The sequence below is a fragment of the Polypterus senegalus genome, chromosome 7 (assembly GCF_016835505.1).
Source record: "Polypterus senegalus isolate Bchr_013 chromosome 7, ASM1683550v1, whole genome shotgun sequence".
Classification (NCBI taxonomy): Eukaryota; Metazoa; Chordata; class Cladistia; order Polypteriformes; family Polypteridae; genus Polypterus; species Polypterus senegalus.
The window spans coordinates 11,705,634-11,719,436 of NC_053160.1; the positions used below are offsets into that span (position 1 = coordinate 11,705,634).

At 39.8% G+C, this 13,803-nt stretch overlaps 1 protein-coding gene across 1 annotated transcript in view; it reads left to right on the forward strand.

Moving 5' to 3' along the window:
* dnah6 (dynein, axonemal, heavy chain 6) overlaps positions 1 to 13,803 on the forward strand; it is a 433,707-nt gene that overhangs the window by 343,127 nt on the left and 76,777 nt on the right. Inside the window, exons 60-62 of the mRNA XM_039758084.1 lie at positions 3,214 to 3,393; positions 6,519 to 6,752; positions 12,645 to 12,780. Of these exons, the coding sequence (XP_039614018.1) occupies positions 3,214 to 3,393; positions 6,519 to 6,752; positions 12,645 to 12,780 (550 nt within the window). The remainder of the gene's footprint in view (positions 1 to 3,213; positions 3,394 to 6,518; positions 6,753 to 12,644; positions 12,781 to 13,803) is intronic.

The window sequence follows — 13,803 nt, forward strand, 5'->3', positions numbered from 1 at the left end:
GTAAGAGAGAGAGAGGGTGAAGTAAAGCAAGTAACTTTATAGATCCCCTGTCCAACCCCTAGAGCCAATAGGACATCATGGGACTTAAAAGCTTTTGATACAAGCCAATTCCAAACAGCCACACTTCAGACCAATGGGGGAATAGAACACCTTCACACCTCCCCCCAAAACCATATGTTAAGGTAAAGCTTGGCAGTTAGGCAGCCTGGCTTTCTTGCGGGGATTGAAAGACTTTAGCAGAGAAACACTTGACAAACTGGTTTTAGGCACATCCCCCAAATCTTGTCATAAAATTCAAAGAGACTCAGTCCTTGGGGTATGGGGGGGGTGTTTGGGGGTGGTTATGGGTTCTTAAAACATCAAACCATTGCTGTTATGTTAATTTAAATTGCTTTGCCTAAGTTACAAATAAAGACATACAAAATATTTATCAAGTTATATGCAAAATCTCACATCACAACAGTTCGACACGATCATGGTTTCAAAGCCGGTTGTCATTGTCTTGTTTCTGGAATTGGTGCACTCATTCTCCCACCATGATATGGAGAATCATGTGATGACAGTAGATAACCCAAGGTTCAACTGGACTGGTCTAACAACACATCTTAAGGAGACTCAGGTTTTTTGATGTATGCGGCAAGCTACTTGAAATGCTCTACCTGTCCATGGTTGCCAGTGTATGGTTCCATGCTGTGGTCTCATGGAGAATCAACTTGAACTCAAATGAAGCACAATGCAGGCCTCTCTTGAAGTGATGTTACCAGCCCGGCACATCACGCTGGCCATCACACAGTTGAAAAAGATGTGAAGGAAGTAATTTCCCACATTAAAGGAGTGTCATCTCCTAAAGACGAAGAGCCTGCTCTGCTGTTTCTTCTATAGTTCCTCTGTGTTCTGAGACCCGTCCAACTTGTCATTAATGTGGACCCCCCAAGTATTTTAATGTGGACCACCTCTACTACAGTTCTTCTGTAATATAACTGAGTTACACAGCATTGCCCATGACAAAGTGGAAATATAAACGTAATTATATATTACCAAACTGTATTACCCTTTAAGCTTGTTCCATTTCATACATAATTACTGTTAATATGATTAAGTTTCATTGTCTTCAGTATTCTTATTCTCAGAGAAAGACTGACGTCTCATAACCCTGAGTGGGATAATCGGTTTATGAAATGCAGTATATGAATAAGCTTTATTTTTAGGATAAAAAGTTTCTGTCAATCTTCCAGCTAGGTTTATTTAAAATCCTGAAGTGTTCTGAATCTTATGTTTCTTTGGGGTGGTCTCTCTGTCATGCTATTGTTCAGTCTTATCAGTGTCTTAACTAGGTATTATGTCTTGTCAGTTACATTTTTCTTAATTCAATGTAAAGATGTACTGAAAAAAGAGTTTAATTTCAATTCTCAGTTAATTATATGTAAATCTTTAGGGACTGCAATAAATCATATGGCAGTAGTATTATTTTTTTCATAATTGAATAAATTAGGTGAACACAAAAGCATGTGCATAGGTATAGTATTGATAATATTTAATGTGGAATTTTTCGTGAAGCTAATGGATCACATTATTTTGCTAATGGATTCAATTATTTAAGTGCATTGACCAAGGTAAAGTGCTATATTAATAAAATGTATTATTATTATTAAAAATTCTTCAGTATAATGGACTAAATTAATGAATGTTCTTGAATGAGCACGATAGGATCAAAAATATATGGGGGGGTACTTTGAAACCTGTTGAATTAAGAAATATTTTGGGGATGAAGTCCCAAATGAAGGGCAAGTACCAATGAGGATCAAAGGAGGCAGTGGAAAGAATGAAGAATGGAAAGGCGACAGGATGGGATGAAAGGCCAGAAGAAATGTGGAAGAGTTCAGGAGACGAGGGAGTAGATGTGTTGTGGGATCTAATGCCGAAGATAATAATAATAGTAATAATTCTTTACATTAATGTAGTGCTTTTCTCATAAGTCAAAGTGAGTGGGGAGCCACTTCAACCACCACTAATGTGTAGCATCCATCTTGATGATGTGACAGCAGCCATTTTTGCACCAGTATGCTCACCACACATTAGCTGTTAGGTGGTGAAGGGTCTTAGAGAGAGATTGCCAATTAGAGAAAGGAGATAATTAGGGGGCCAGAATGACTAGGGCGTGGGGGGAAACTTAGCCAGGATATCGGGGTACAGCATACTCTTTACTGAAGGATGCCCACTTTTAGGTCCTCAGAGAGTCAGGACCTCGGTTTTATGTCTCATCTGAAGATCTACGAACAGGAAAGAATACTAGTGGAGTGGAGGAGCAGTGGGGTTGTACCCATTCATAAAGAGAAGTGTGATATTCAGGATTGTGGAAACTATAGAGGAATAAAGCTGATGTCACACACAATCAAAATTGGGGAAAGGGTTATAGAAGGAAGGCTTAGAGAAGAGACCACCATAAGGGAGGAGCCCTTTGGTTTAATCCCATGGCCAGGAAACTCTCCAGACCTTACATTCCATTGAGAACTTGTGGTCAATCCACAAGAGGTGGCGGGCGGACAAACAAAAACCCACCAATTCTGACAAACTCCAAGCATTGATTATGCAAGAATGGGCGGCTGCCATCAGTCAGGATTTGGCCCAGAAGTTGATTGACAGACAGCATGCCAGGGCGAATTGCAGAGGTCTTGAAAAAGGAAGAAGGGCAAACACTGCAAATATTTACTCTTTGTATCAACTTCATGTCATTGTCAATAAAAGCCTTTGAAACTTATGAAATGCTCGTAATTCTATTTCAGTATACCATAGAAACATCTGACAAGAAGATCTAAAACATCCATCCATCCATTATCCAACCTGCCATATCCTAACTACAGGGTAACGGGGTCTGCTGGAGCCAATCCCAGCCAACACAGGGCACAAGGCAGGAAACAAACCCCAGGCAGGGCGCCAGCCCACCGCAGATCTAAAACATTGAAGCAGCACCAACAGCACTTGGGTCATTCTGAAAACTTTTGGCCACAACTGTACACATGTCCAAACCAACACAATCTCGCCTCTCTGACTTTGTCTCCCAACTGTCCCACCTGAGCTGACCCTTTAATGCCCTCATTTCTAATCCTGTCAATCCTCGTCACATAAGGAATTTAAAAATAAGTACACGTGTCAAAAATGTGACAATGGATTCTTCAGTACTTGAGTGAGCATTTGTCCTCTTTCTGTTTTCAGGTTACTTCAGGTGCGATTAAGACAAGATTACGAGAGGCTGAAACGACTCAAGTGAATATTAATGCTGCAAGAGAAAAATATCGCATCGTAGCAACCCGTGGGTCTGTGATGTACTTTGTAATCGCCAGTCTCTCCGAAATAGACCCAATGTACCAGTTTTCATTGAAGTACTTCAAGCAGGTAAGGCTATTTGTGACTTTGCTTTCCTTTAAACACTCAATAATATAATGTAAAATATTCCCCAATTATCAGACACAAGCAATCCAGGTGAGAGTTCTGTCAATTTGGGGCAGCACGGATTATTGCAAGGCAACAACATAAATTGGATGATTCATGATCAGCTCACCAACACCTTGCCATTTTGGATTTGTCAATTAATCCTACACACACGTCTTTGGTGGTACTTACGGAATTGAAAACAGGACCCTTTTGCTGTCATGGCCGGTGCTACCATTTTGGTGAACTAGGCTGTTTTTGGGGATGGTATTTTTACAACACAGACTCTCAGTTACTAACGCTCGGACTCAATATAACTGTCCGTCCAATAGGAATGAAAAGTCAAAAAAGTGGTCTCCTTAATACCCTTTTGCTTTCTCCTCCACAACGAGACCAGAAAAGAACAAAATGGAGACTTTTCCTTTGATCTCATGCTTCTCAGATTTTTCTTCTGAGAAAAAAATACCCCACAAGTGTCTCCGCTTCAATTTCGGCAAAAATCTTGCCAAATTCCCACAATGGGTTCAGATCTTCCAAACAGTGTCTTGCAGTTTCTTTTTTACAATTTGAAAGTATTTGTATTGTGGTCTCAGTAATATATGGTAAAACATATGGACACTCGTCTGTGATAATAAAACATTTCTCTATGATTACAAAACTGTAGTTTTGGCTTCTGAATAATTTTATTAGTTGCTGTAATTTATATTGCTGTGCTCCAATTTAATGATGACTGGACTCCTTCAGTTCTATGTCTCTTCAGAGAATCCTTGGGTACCACTGGTTTGACTTTGTGTTGCTCATGGAGTCCCGAATGAGGCACATTACCTGCATTGTGAGGGAGCGTCAGCTATGGCACTATAGCCATATGGTGTGATTCCCCAAGGGTGATATGGCTCACAGGACCCTCATTATTGAGGACCCGAGTGGCTGGACCAGGCCAAGGGGATGCCCACATAACAACTGGAAGATAGACAGTGTGGGGAACAGCACAGACACAGACAGGTAGACATCGTTAAATGCACCACAACACGTTTATTTACTGTATTATTTACAATTATGCCACATACAACCCAGTGCCGCAGTACCAATCACCCCAAAGTCCAGACCTCACAATGCCTCTTCTCTCTTCTGGTCCACCTCCACTCCTCCCCTCCGAGCTCTGTCCTCTTCCACCTGACTCCAGCCCCTTTTATACACACCTGGATGTGTTCCAGATGCCTCCTGATTAGCTTCCGCCGGCACTCCCCAGTGTGGCGGAAGTACCGGCTGCACACCCGAAAGCACTCCGGATGTCCTGGTCTTCTTCCCCCCAGCAATTCCAGGTGTGGCGGAAGTGCTGAGGGCCAGGTCTCCATAGGCATTGGGGCGCCCCCTTGCGGTGACCACAGGCCCCTATAAGGTTGAGCTTCTAAGCTCTGTTCCTGTGGTCCCCAAAGCCACCAGGGTGGTCGCAACCTGCTCGTGGTCTGGAGGAGGCGTAAGCCCTCCTCTGGTCTTCCTGGGTGTCCCGACTGGGTCCCACCCCAGCCACTCGCCACAACGGTCATTTCTGGAGGGTGGGACTGCACCACATTTCAGCCTGAGGGGTTGCCATCCAGGATCCTGAGATGTTTCGTCGTGTGGTGGGTGAGGCAACGTGCTGTACCAGTGCATGCTCCCCAACCTGACTTGCTCCATTTAGATCATGCTCATTTCTGGAAAAAGAATATGAAGTCTTGAAAGAGATTAGTAGTGTAGCATTGTGGTTTAGCTTTATTTCAAATCCCACTACTGACACCATGTGACCATGAGCAAATCCCATCACTTGCTTGTGCTCAAGTTGGAAAAAAAAATGTAACCAAATGTTGTAAGCGGCCTTGGATAAAGTCATCATGCAAACAAATAAAAGGTAAGATTAAAACAAGACTAGAAACAGATCTCTTAAAACCTAACATGCTTTTTCAAACCAAATTCACAATTTTGACTCATTTTACTTCAGTTGTATCTTTTCATCTAAGGTTATTTCTCCTAAGGAATTTTAGTAGAAACATTTGTGGCAAAGTTGATTTTTAAATGAAACATAAATAAGAATCTCTTTTATGCCATCAAAAATCAGCCTAATTTTCCTATGGACGTCTCCCAATAATCCAATTATATAGGGTAATTCAAAAAGTAAAGGCAATTTAAAAATTATGCAATAACCACAATGGGTAGAAGCTGATGCAATATATCACGTTTATGCTTGCCTATGTGTTGTTTGAACCTTCGCAACACACATCGTTCGTTCGGTTCTGTGTCTAGTTAACGCCAAGATCCAATGAACATGGATGCTCTGCTGAGGGATCACACTATTGTTGAACAACACACTGTAGTGAGATTTGTTTCCATCTTCATTGCATCCATGTATCAATGCAATTAGACAAAGTGACAATTTTTTTATGTAATGAAATTTCAAACTTCATAAAACACATATTGATATTTCCTTGTTTTGCACCGGCATTAGATGGTGGCTCCCTGTTCTGTATCCTCTACCTTGTAAAGCAGCTGGCTGAATAAATACACATGATATACTGTACTCTATTTATTTTCCAGCTATTCTGTACCAGTAATTTTAATTTGAATTAAAACAGTTTATAAGTCTATGTGCCACTAATTTGAAATAAGCGATTATGGTTTTGCCCAGAGATGACCTGAGTAAGTTGTGTGTTTCTGTTGTAAAAGATGAGACCAGAGGAAAAAAAGGTTTGGGGTATACTTGAAACAAATTTTAAAAAATGAGCAGCGATCAAAAGGTCTTCACAGACTGAGTTCACTACAGAACAGCCTTAATAGAATAAGAAGGAGGAGGAAGTGATGTCATTTGGAAGTTGACAGGCCCAGGTGGGTTTTCCTTCAGGTCATCTACAGGAGAAAGAGAGAAAGGTTTAGTGCACACTGCCACAGCTTGGTCCGGTGTGGAATCACCATCTTTCGAGCCTGTGAACTGCCTCCTATTCACACGTGTATGACACACTGTAAAATATCACAATTTACTTAATCTTAGACTCATTCAAAGAGTATGCTAAATTATCTCCTTAATGTAGAAATCACACTATTTTTCTGTCTTTCAGCTTTTTAATTTGACAATTGAGACATCTACAAAGAACAACGATCTTGGCCTGCGTCTCAAAACTTTACTGCAGCAGACTTTGCTGACTATGTACACCAACATTTCAAGAGGCCTCTTTGAACAGCACAAGATAATCTACAGCTTTATGTTGTGCATTGAAATCATGCGACAGAAGGGAAAAATTAGCGATGCTGAATGGAACTACTTCTTAAGAGGAGCTGCAGGAGTGGAAAGGGTACGTATATGTTCAAGTCCTATCACATCTTTTAAATCAGCATTATATTTTTGATGATAGTCTATACCGGGGTGGCCAACTCCGATCCTGGAGAGCCACAGTGGCTACAGGTTTTCATTCTATTTTTTTAATTATTGACTAGTTTTTTCTACCCATTAATTTAATTTATTTGCGATTTAAAACTTAGACCCTTTAAATTAAGGCTGAGCAATGTCAGGATTGGTGGGCCCCAGTGGCTTCAGGTTTTTGTTTCAACCCAATTGCTTCACGAGACATCTTTCAAGTGACATTTTTCTGTTTGTCTCACTTGTTAAGATTTTGAACCCTTAATTGCTTATTTTAGTCTTAAACAGCTGTATTCATTGTTTTAACTGCAAATTACAAAGGAACCGGCAGTTCTCCATCTCGCTTGTCTCCATTTCCACCTATGTGTCTTCATCATTCACTCTTTGGTTCAATTAAACAGTCAAAAGGAAACTGAAGAGAAAGTGAAGAACTGAAAATTACTCATCTGTTTTAGGCTTCAGGGGCCTCATGTATAAACGGTGCGTACGCATAAAAATTTTGTGTAAGAACGTTTCCACGTTCAAATCGCAATGTATAAAATCTAAACTTGACGTAAAGCCACGCACATTTCCACGGTAGCTCATACCCTATCGTACGCAAGTTCTCTGCTCGGTTTTGCAGACTGGCGGCACCTAGCGTCAAAGCAGTGCTACTGTTCCCAGTGTGGTTATGCTTTCCTTTTCAGGTCCATGTCCCTGAACTGGCTTTTAAATACACTGAAATTGACCGCATATTGTTTATTAGTTTAATGCATCTGATTGTAATTAACCTGTAACAATATAATGGTCCACAGAATGGCCAAACTATTCCAAATACCATAACTGCTTTAGCGTTGTTACTCTCACTGCACCTTCTTCTTCTTCTTCTTTCAGCTGCTCCCGTTAGGGGTTGCCACATCGGATCATCTTTTTCCATTTTACTCTCACTGCGTCACTCTGAGTATTTATATCACTGTATCTGAGTGGGAATCACAGCTCTACAGCAGCTGATCAGAAAGAGAATTATCAGTATACAGCATCAAGCACATGCTGCCTCAGCCATGTGCACAGTCTATTTGAACTGCTCTCATCCGACAAATGTTTCAGAGTCTTTCCTGTACTGACCTCGCGGTTCAGAAACAGTTTCATCATAAGAACTATAAACGCACTCAATCAGTCCATCAAGTGCTCCTTGTAGAATTGTCTGTACTTATAAGTTCAATCACCTCAGTGTAAACGTGCGATACAGTTATAATATTGCACAACCTGAGCCACTTTATAAAGCGCATATTTACATATGATGACGATATCATTTTTAAGATGAAATGCAGCAAAATTTGTTTATTATATTATACAGATAAAACTTTAACTTTAACTACACGGTGCCACAGCACTAGCCAGGAGCTGGAACTTCGTTCTGGGATTGTTCCTGCTGGCGTAACACAGAAAGGATGGATGGATAGAATAATTAAACATTATGAAGATACTTCAATGTTCCTTAAAAGTTTTGAAGAATCTGCGTTCTAAGCTTACAGATGGCTTAACATCCATTGCAGAGCTGATTGTGTGGCGATTGGGTATTTGGAGAAAGAAAACTAAGGACAGGAATTGGGGGTTAGTACGTTTGAAAGAGACAGCACTTCTGTAATAAATTATTTCATCGAAGGTCGCGCATGGCGCAGCAAGCATCTTACGTGAGACATGAACAATCACTGCGCCACCGTGTTCCCATGTTTAATAACATGCTTTATCTCCTATCATCATGGAAATGATATCACGTATACTTCTCAGTATTTTAATTATTCAGAGAGCTGTAATATCACGAATGTAATGGATTCTGTGTCCTGTCAGAGGAAGAGAAAGGAAATTTCGAGATTAAAGTTGACATTTTGTGCTTTTTACCCCACTGTGTGCCTCTTTTTTTTGTACCCTAATAAGCTTTCATATGACACTCAGACGGTGGGCTACGACTCGAACTTTTCATGGAGACTTTGATACCTAACAACTTCTTTTTTATTTTGGCCATCTTGTGAACTTGAGCTTTCGAGTTTCTCCAACACACTATGTCAGTCGATCAACTTCCTTTTGTTGATTATACCACTGTTTAAACAAATAGTACGTTTTTCTTTGCCTCCACTTGGTATTCGCTGAAATTCTTCTATTTTCCCTCGTACTTTTGCCATTGTCTTTTCACAGAAGGTTGATCTTAAGGGCTATTTATATTGATTTGCATATTCAAAGAGGCGTAATTCTGGGAGGAGTTTGGGTGGGACAGTAGGCGTGTGCATGTGCGTTACTTTTCACACTGACCGGAATTTATGTAGTGGAAGAACGTGGAAGTTGGCTAATGCACAGATTTATGCGTCTGGATTTTTTTGTGCATAAGCACAATTACGCTTTTGTGCTTACGTAATGTTATAGTGTGAATTCTACGCACGGCGTTATGCATGAGGCCCCAGGTCACTTGGATGATACAAGTATCATTAGAAAAGAAAAAAAATCAATACTTGTGTACTAAATGGATAGCCAGATGAATGGACGGACAGCGTGACAAAGGAAAGCAGAAGTGTTTTGACAAATTCATGACATATTTATTGGGATAAAAAAATATAGAGAAATTTACAGAAATTGGAATATTACAGAAATACATACATACAATTGGAACTTATTATTACGGCTTTCCCACTCATGTTGAGCTCATCATGACAGGATTTTTGGGGTTGGAAGGTCTCCCCCTACCCAGAGGTTTCACTGCCGTCCGTTTAGTACACAAGTACCAAAAAATCTATGATTTAAGAATGAACTGACATGGTGGATTTAAAACACTAACAAGCCATGGAATTAAATAAGATCTGTTACTGATGAGGATTTACTTCTAATTAAACAACTGGCTTGGAATAAAAACCTGCAGCCACTATGGCTCTCCAGGATCGGAGTTGGCCGCTCCTGTAGTGTCTATATCAAAGACTGTAAGTGTAAAGATGCAACTGAGTAGAAGCCAACATACTCCTCACAATAGTTTACATCATTTTTTTTAATAATAGTAATTTTATTAATAATAATTAATAATAACAGCAATATTTTTTTTTTTTACATTTATATATCACCAACTGAGTAGAAGCCAACCCGCTCCTCACATTTGTTTGCATCATTCTTTTAATACTAAAAATAATAATAATAATAATTCCTTACAGTTATATAGCACTTTTCTCATTACTCAAAGCTCTTTTCATAGTGAATGGGTAGCCACTTTAACCACCATTAATGTACAGCATCCACTTGGATGAGGCGATGGCAGCCATTTTTGTTCCAGTATGCTCACCCTACATGTTAGTTGTTAGGCGGCGAAGTGATGAGAGAGACAGGGGATGATTAGGCCATAGAGAGCGATTTATACACCCATCCATCTACCTTAATAAAAAGCATAGGTGTCTGTTGTTTATCTGGTTTCTGTCATTCCAACAGATGGTGCAGCACAAAACATTAAAATTGCTTTTACAAAATCCCACATCAAAAGGCATCTGATTTGGGGCCACTGCCTCACAGTAAGGAGACCAGGGTTCGAGTTCCAGGTCCTCCCTGCGTGGAGTTTGCATGTATGTGCATGGGTTTCCTCCCACTGTCCAAAGACACGCAGGTTAGGTATGTTGGTGACGCTAAATTGGCCCTGGTGTGTGTGTTTGTGTGTATGTGTGTGGTTGTCCTGTCTAGGGTTTGTTCCTGCCTTACACCCTGTGCTAGCTGGGTTGTGCTCCAGCACCCCCTGTGACCCTGGTCTGGGTTAAGCATGTTAGATAATGACCATTATCTAATTAGTTTTTACAAGTTATATCCACATTATGCCTGGGATGAGCTGGCATCCTGTCCGGTGTTTGTTCCTTGCCTTGCACCCTGTGCACCCAAGCAGACCCACAGGACCATGTTCAGGACTAAGTGGGTTAGAATATAACTGACTAATTTATATTATCCTCAATATGTATAGACCACATTTCACAGAGACATTAAACTTCTTTTAATTACAAAACACCCTTTTTACTATCTGCAATACAATTCATGCTAGTTGTATATGTTTTCATAAAAATGCAGTCATCTTTTTGATTTGGCAACTGAATCATGACAATTTACTTTCCAATTAATCAAATTGCATGGTGATTTGCAGATTTTTTTTTTATTATTAATGTATTTCTTTTCTAAGGCGAGCTGATAGTGTGCTGACATTATCATTTATATTGCCAATGACTAAACGAAGGTCTCTGCCATCTATCAGGTCCACACAGGGCTGCCAAGGACTTTTGTGATAAGACTTCCTTAGCGTCACTTAAGAAAATAAATAAGAGTCCGGGGGGAAAAAGAAAAATGGTACAATAACCTCTAAATCAATTTTAAGCCATTCTAGCTGTGCAACTCTATTAATCTAAATGTTTATTATATACACACAGGTCTAAAGATGGAGTTTTTAGAAATCATAAGTTACTAGTATAATGGTTTGCATTTTAATTTTCATTTTAATCTTGAGGTAAAATTCTAGTACAGTGAAATTCTTAACTTGCAGGGCTGACCAACACATCACCGATCTCTGTGACGCTTCTTAAATGGCGTGCACGCACACAGAATAAATAAAATACAGTATAGCCCAAAATCACACAAGGAGTGGCGCAATGGGCTATAACAGGTCGTGCCTTTTGACAGCCTCCCAGCCTTGGCTCTCTAAAAAGATGAAAAAAACTCCCAAAAAGTAAAACCCTAGATGGGAAAATAATGGAAGAAACCTCAGGAAAGGCAGTTCAAAGAGAGAGACCCCTTTCTAGGTAGGTTGGGCGTGCAGTGGGTGTCAAAAAAAGGGGGTCAATACAATGCAATACACAGAACAGAGCATAAGTAATCCTCAATACAATATAAAGAGCAGAATTTAACAGTAGATGAGATCATGTAAAAGGGTTTGGATTTGTTCAGAGTCCTGGAGACCTCGGCCATCAAGCTGCCTCCCCCTATTGGCCATTCCACAGCTGAGTCAGCGCTGGGCCAGCCAAGCTGATGATAGGACCCCTCTACCTGACGATTCCTGTAATTCTCTATCAGAGATGACTTTACCTTAGGCAGGCGAAACAACTTGACAGGTGGCAGTGGCACCAAGTGCCACATTTGAGTATCAAGAAGAGAAACAGAATAGGTGAGGGTTAGTAATACATTCTAACTATCATGTTACTTATGTTTTAGTGCTAATGACTAACAACAGAGATGCAGTCTGCACAGTAAATCAGCAGCTCTAGTCAGGGTGTGCTAAACTGAAGTCGTGAGTCTTCAGCCAGGATTTGAAAGCTGAGACTGAAGGGGCTTATTTTATAGTAGCAGGCAGACCACTCCACAGTTTAGGGGCCCTGTAACGAAAAGCTCCACCTTCCACTGTTAAATGAATAATTGATATCATGGCCGCCAAAGGAGTATTTAATAATTATTGAATGCTTATTTCATCAATTTGAACACAATTGACGATAACGATTTGGCAGACCTCAGATATTGAAAGTCAAAAAACAAAAACAAGTTTAAGTGTCTGCCGCCAACAAAAATGAGAATGTATTACAATACAGAACTTCATTTGAATTAATGCATGCAGACCATGCACTTTACAGGGTGGTCTAATAGGTAGTGGTTCTCCAGCTTGCTCCCTTTCCTGCTGAGGTGATGGTGTCGGAATTCTGCTTTTCCCTCCTCTCTGGTTATGCTAAATAGACAGGGAGGTCGCACTCTCTGGTAGGAAATGTATCCCACTCCAGTACCCTCTCTTGGAAAAACAGGTTTATATATATACGGTAGATAAGTTTTAATGCTGAAATTTGGTTCCTTTCAGGAACTCATTGGGAAACCAGCTATTCCTTGGTTAACAGATGCTTTGTGGATGACATGCTGTGACATAGAAGAAAGGCTGTTGTGCTTCAAGGGTCTACGAAGAGAAGTGCTGCAGAAGCGCATCCCCATTAAACTAGGTACAGTACACCAAGAATGGCTTGTCAGCAGTGCTTTAGGATTTCTTTTAAAAAGGTTAATGGCCTTGAACTAGACAATCTGCAATGGAAATGAAACCCTTTTATGTAACAGAACAAAGTCTTGAATGTCATGAACTGAATGGATGAATAATAGGATGAATTAATCAAAGTAATGGTACAGTGGTTAGCACTGCTGGGTCTATGCTCTAGAACAGGGTTTCTTAAATTTTTTTGTTACGACCTATATTGCCCTTCTTAGACCCATTCCTTGCTAAGAATCAAAGAAGATCGTCAATTGCTTAATCAGCCTACATTGAACCAATGCAATGGACTTGTACCATAAAATATAGAAATTAATTTTGGGTCGCGACCTACACTTTAAGAACCTTGCTCTAGAAAACCGAGTTTGAATGCTGGCCCAGTTACTGTCTATTTAGAGTTTCTGAACTTATAATTGCTTCCATGAAGATAGATATTGATTTCCTTTCACCCTGTAGTTGGTAATTCATGGATTATAAATTTAGGCTGTCACAGTATCAGAATTTTTGTATTTGATACCAATAACGTTTAATTTTACCATAGTCGATACCTACTTAAACCCCCAGCCAATTTTAAACCAGTAATCTCATTTAATGTCTTTTTATTAACGATACCTCCAGTATTCAAGTAAACATTACTGTGCATTTTTTTTTGCAATAAAATATCAAATTTACTGTATGAATACTAATGATGACAACCTCTTTTAGACAGATAGAAGAAAATCCAATACTAGGATAACACAGTGATGGATGCCACTATCTTAAATAGGTGCAGCCTTTACTGCCAGAGCTGGAGAAGATTTAGATAGATATGAAAGGCACTATATAAAAGATAGATAGATAGATATATATGGCACTATATGATAGAGATAGATAGATAGATAGATAGATAGATAGATAGATAAATAGATAGATATGAAAGGCACTATATAAGAGATAGATAGTTATGAAAGGCACTATATGATAGATAGATAGATAGATAAAT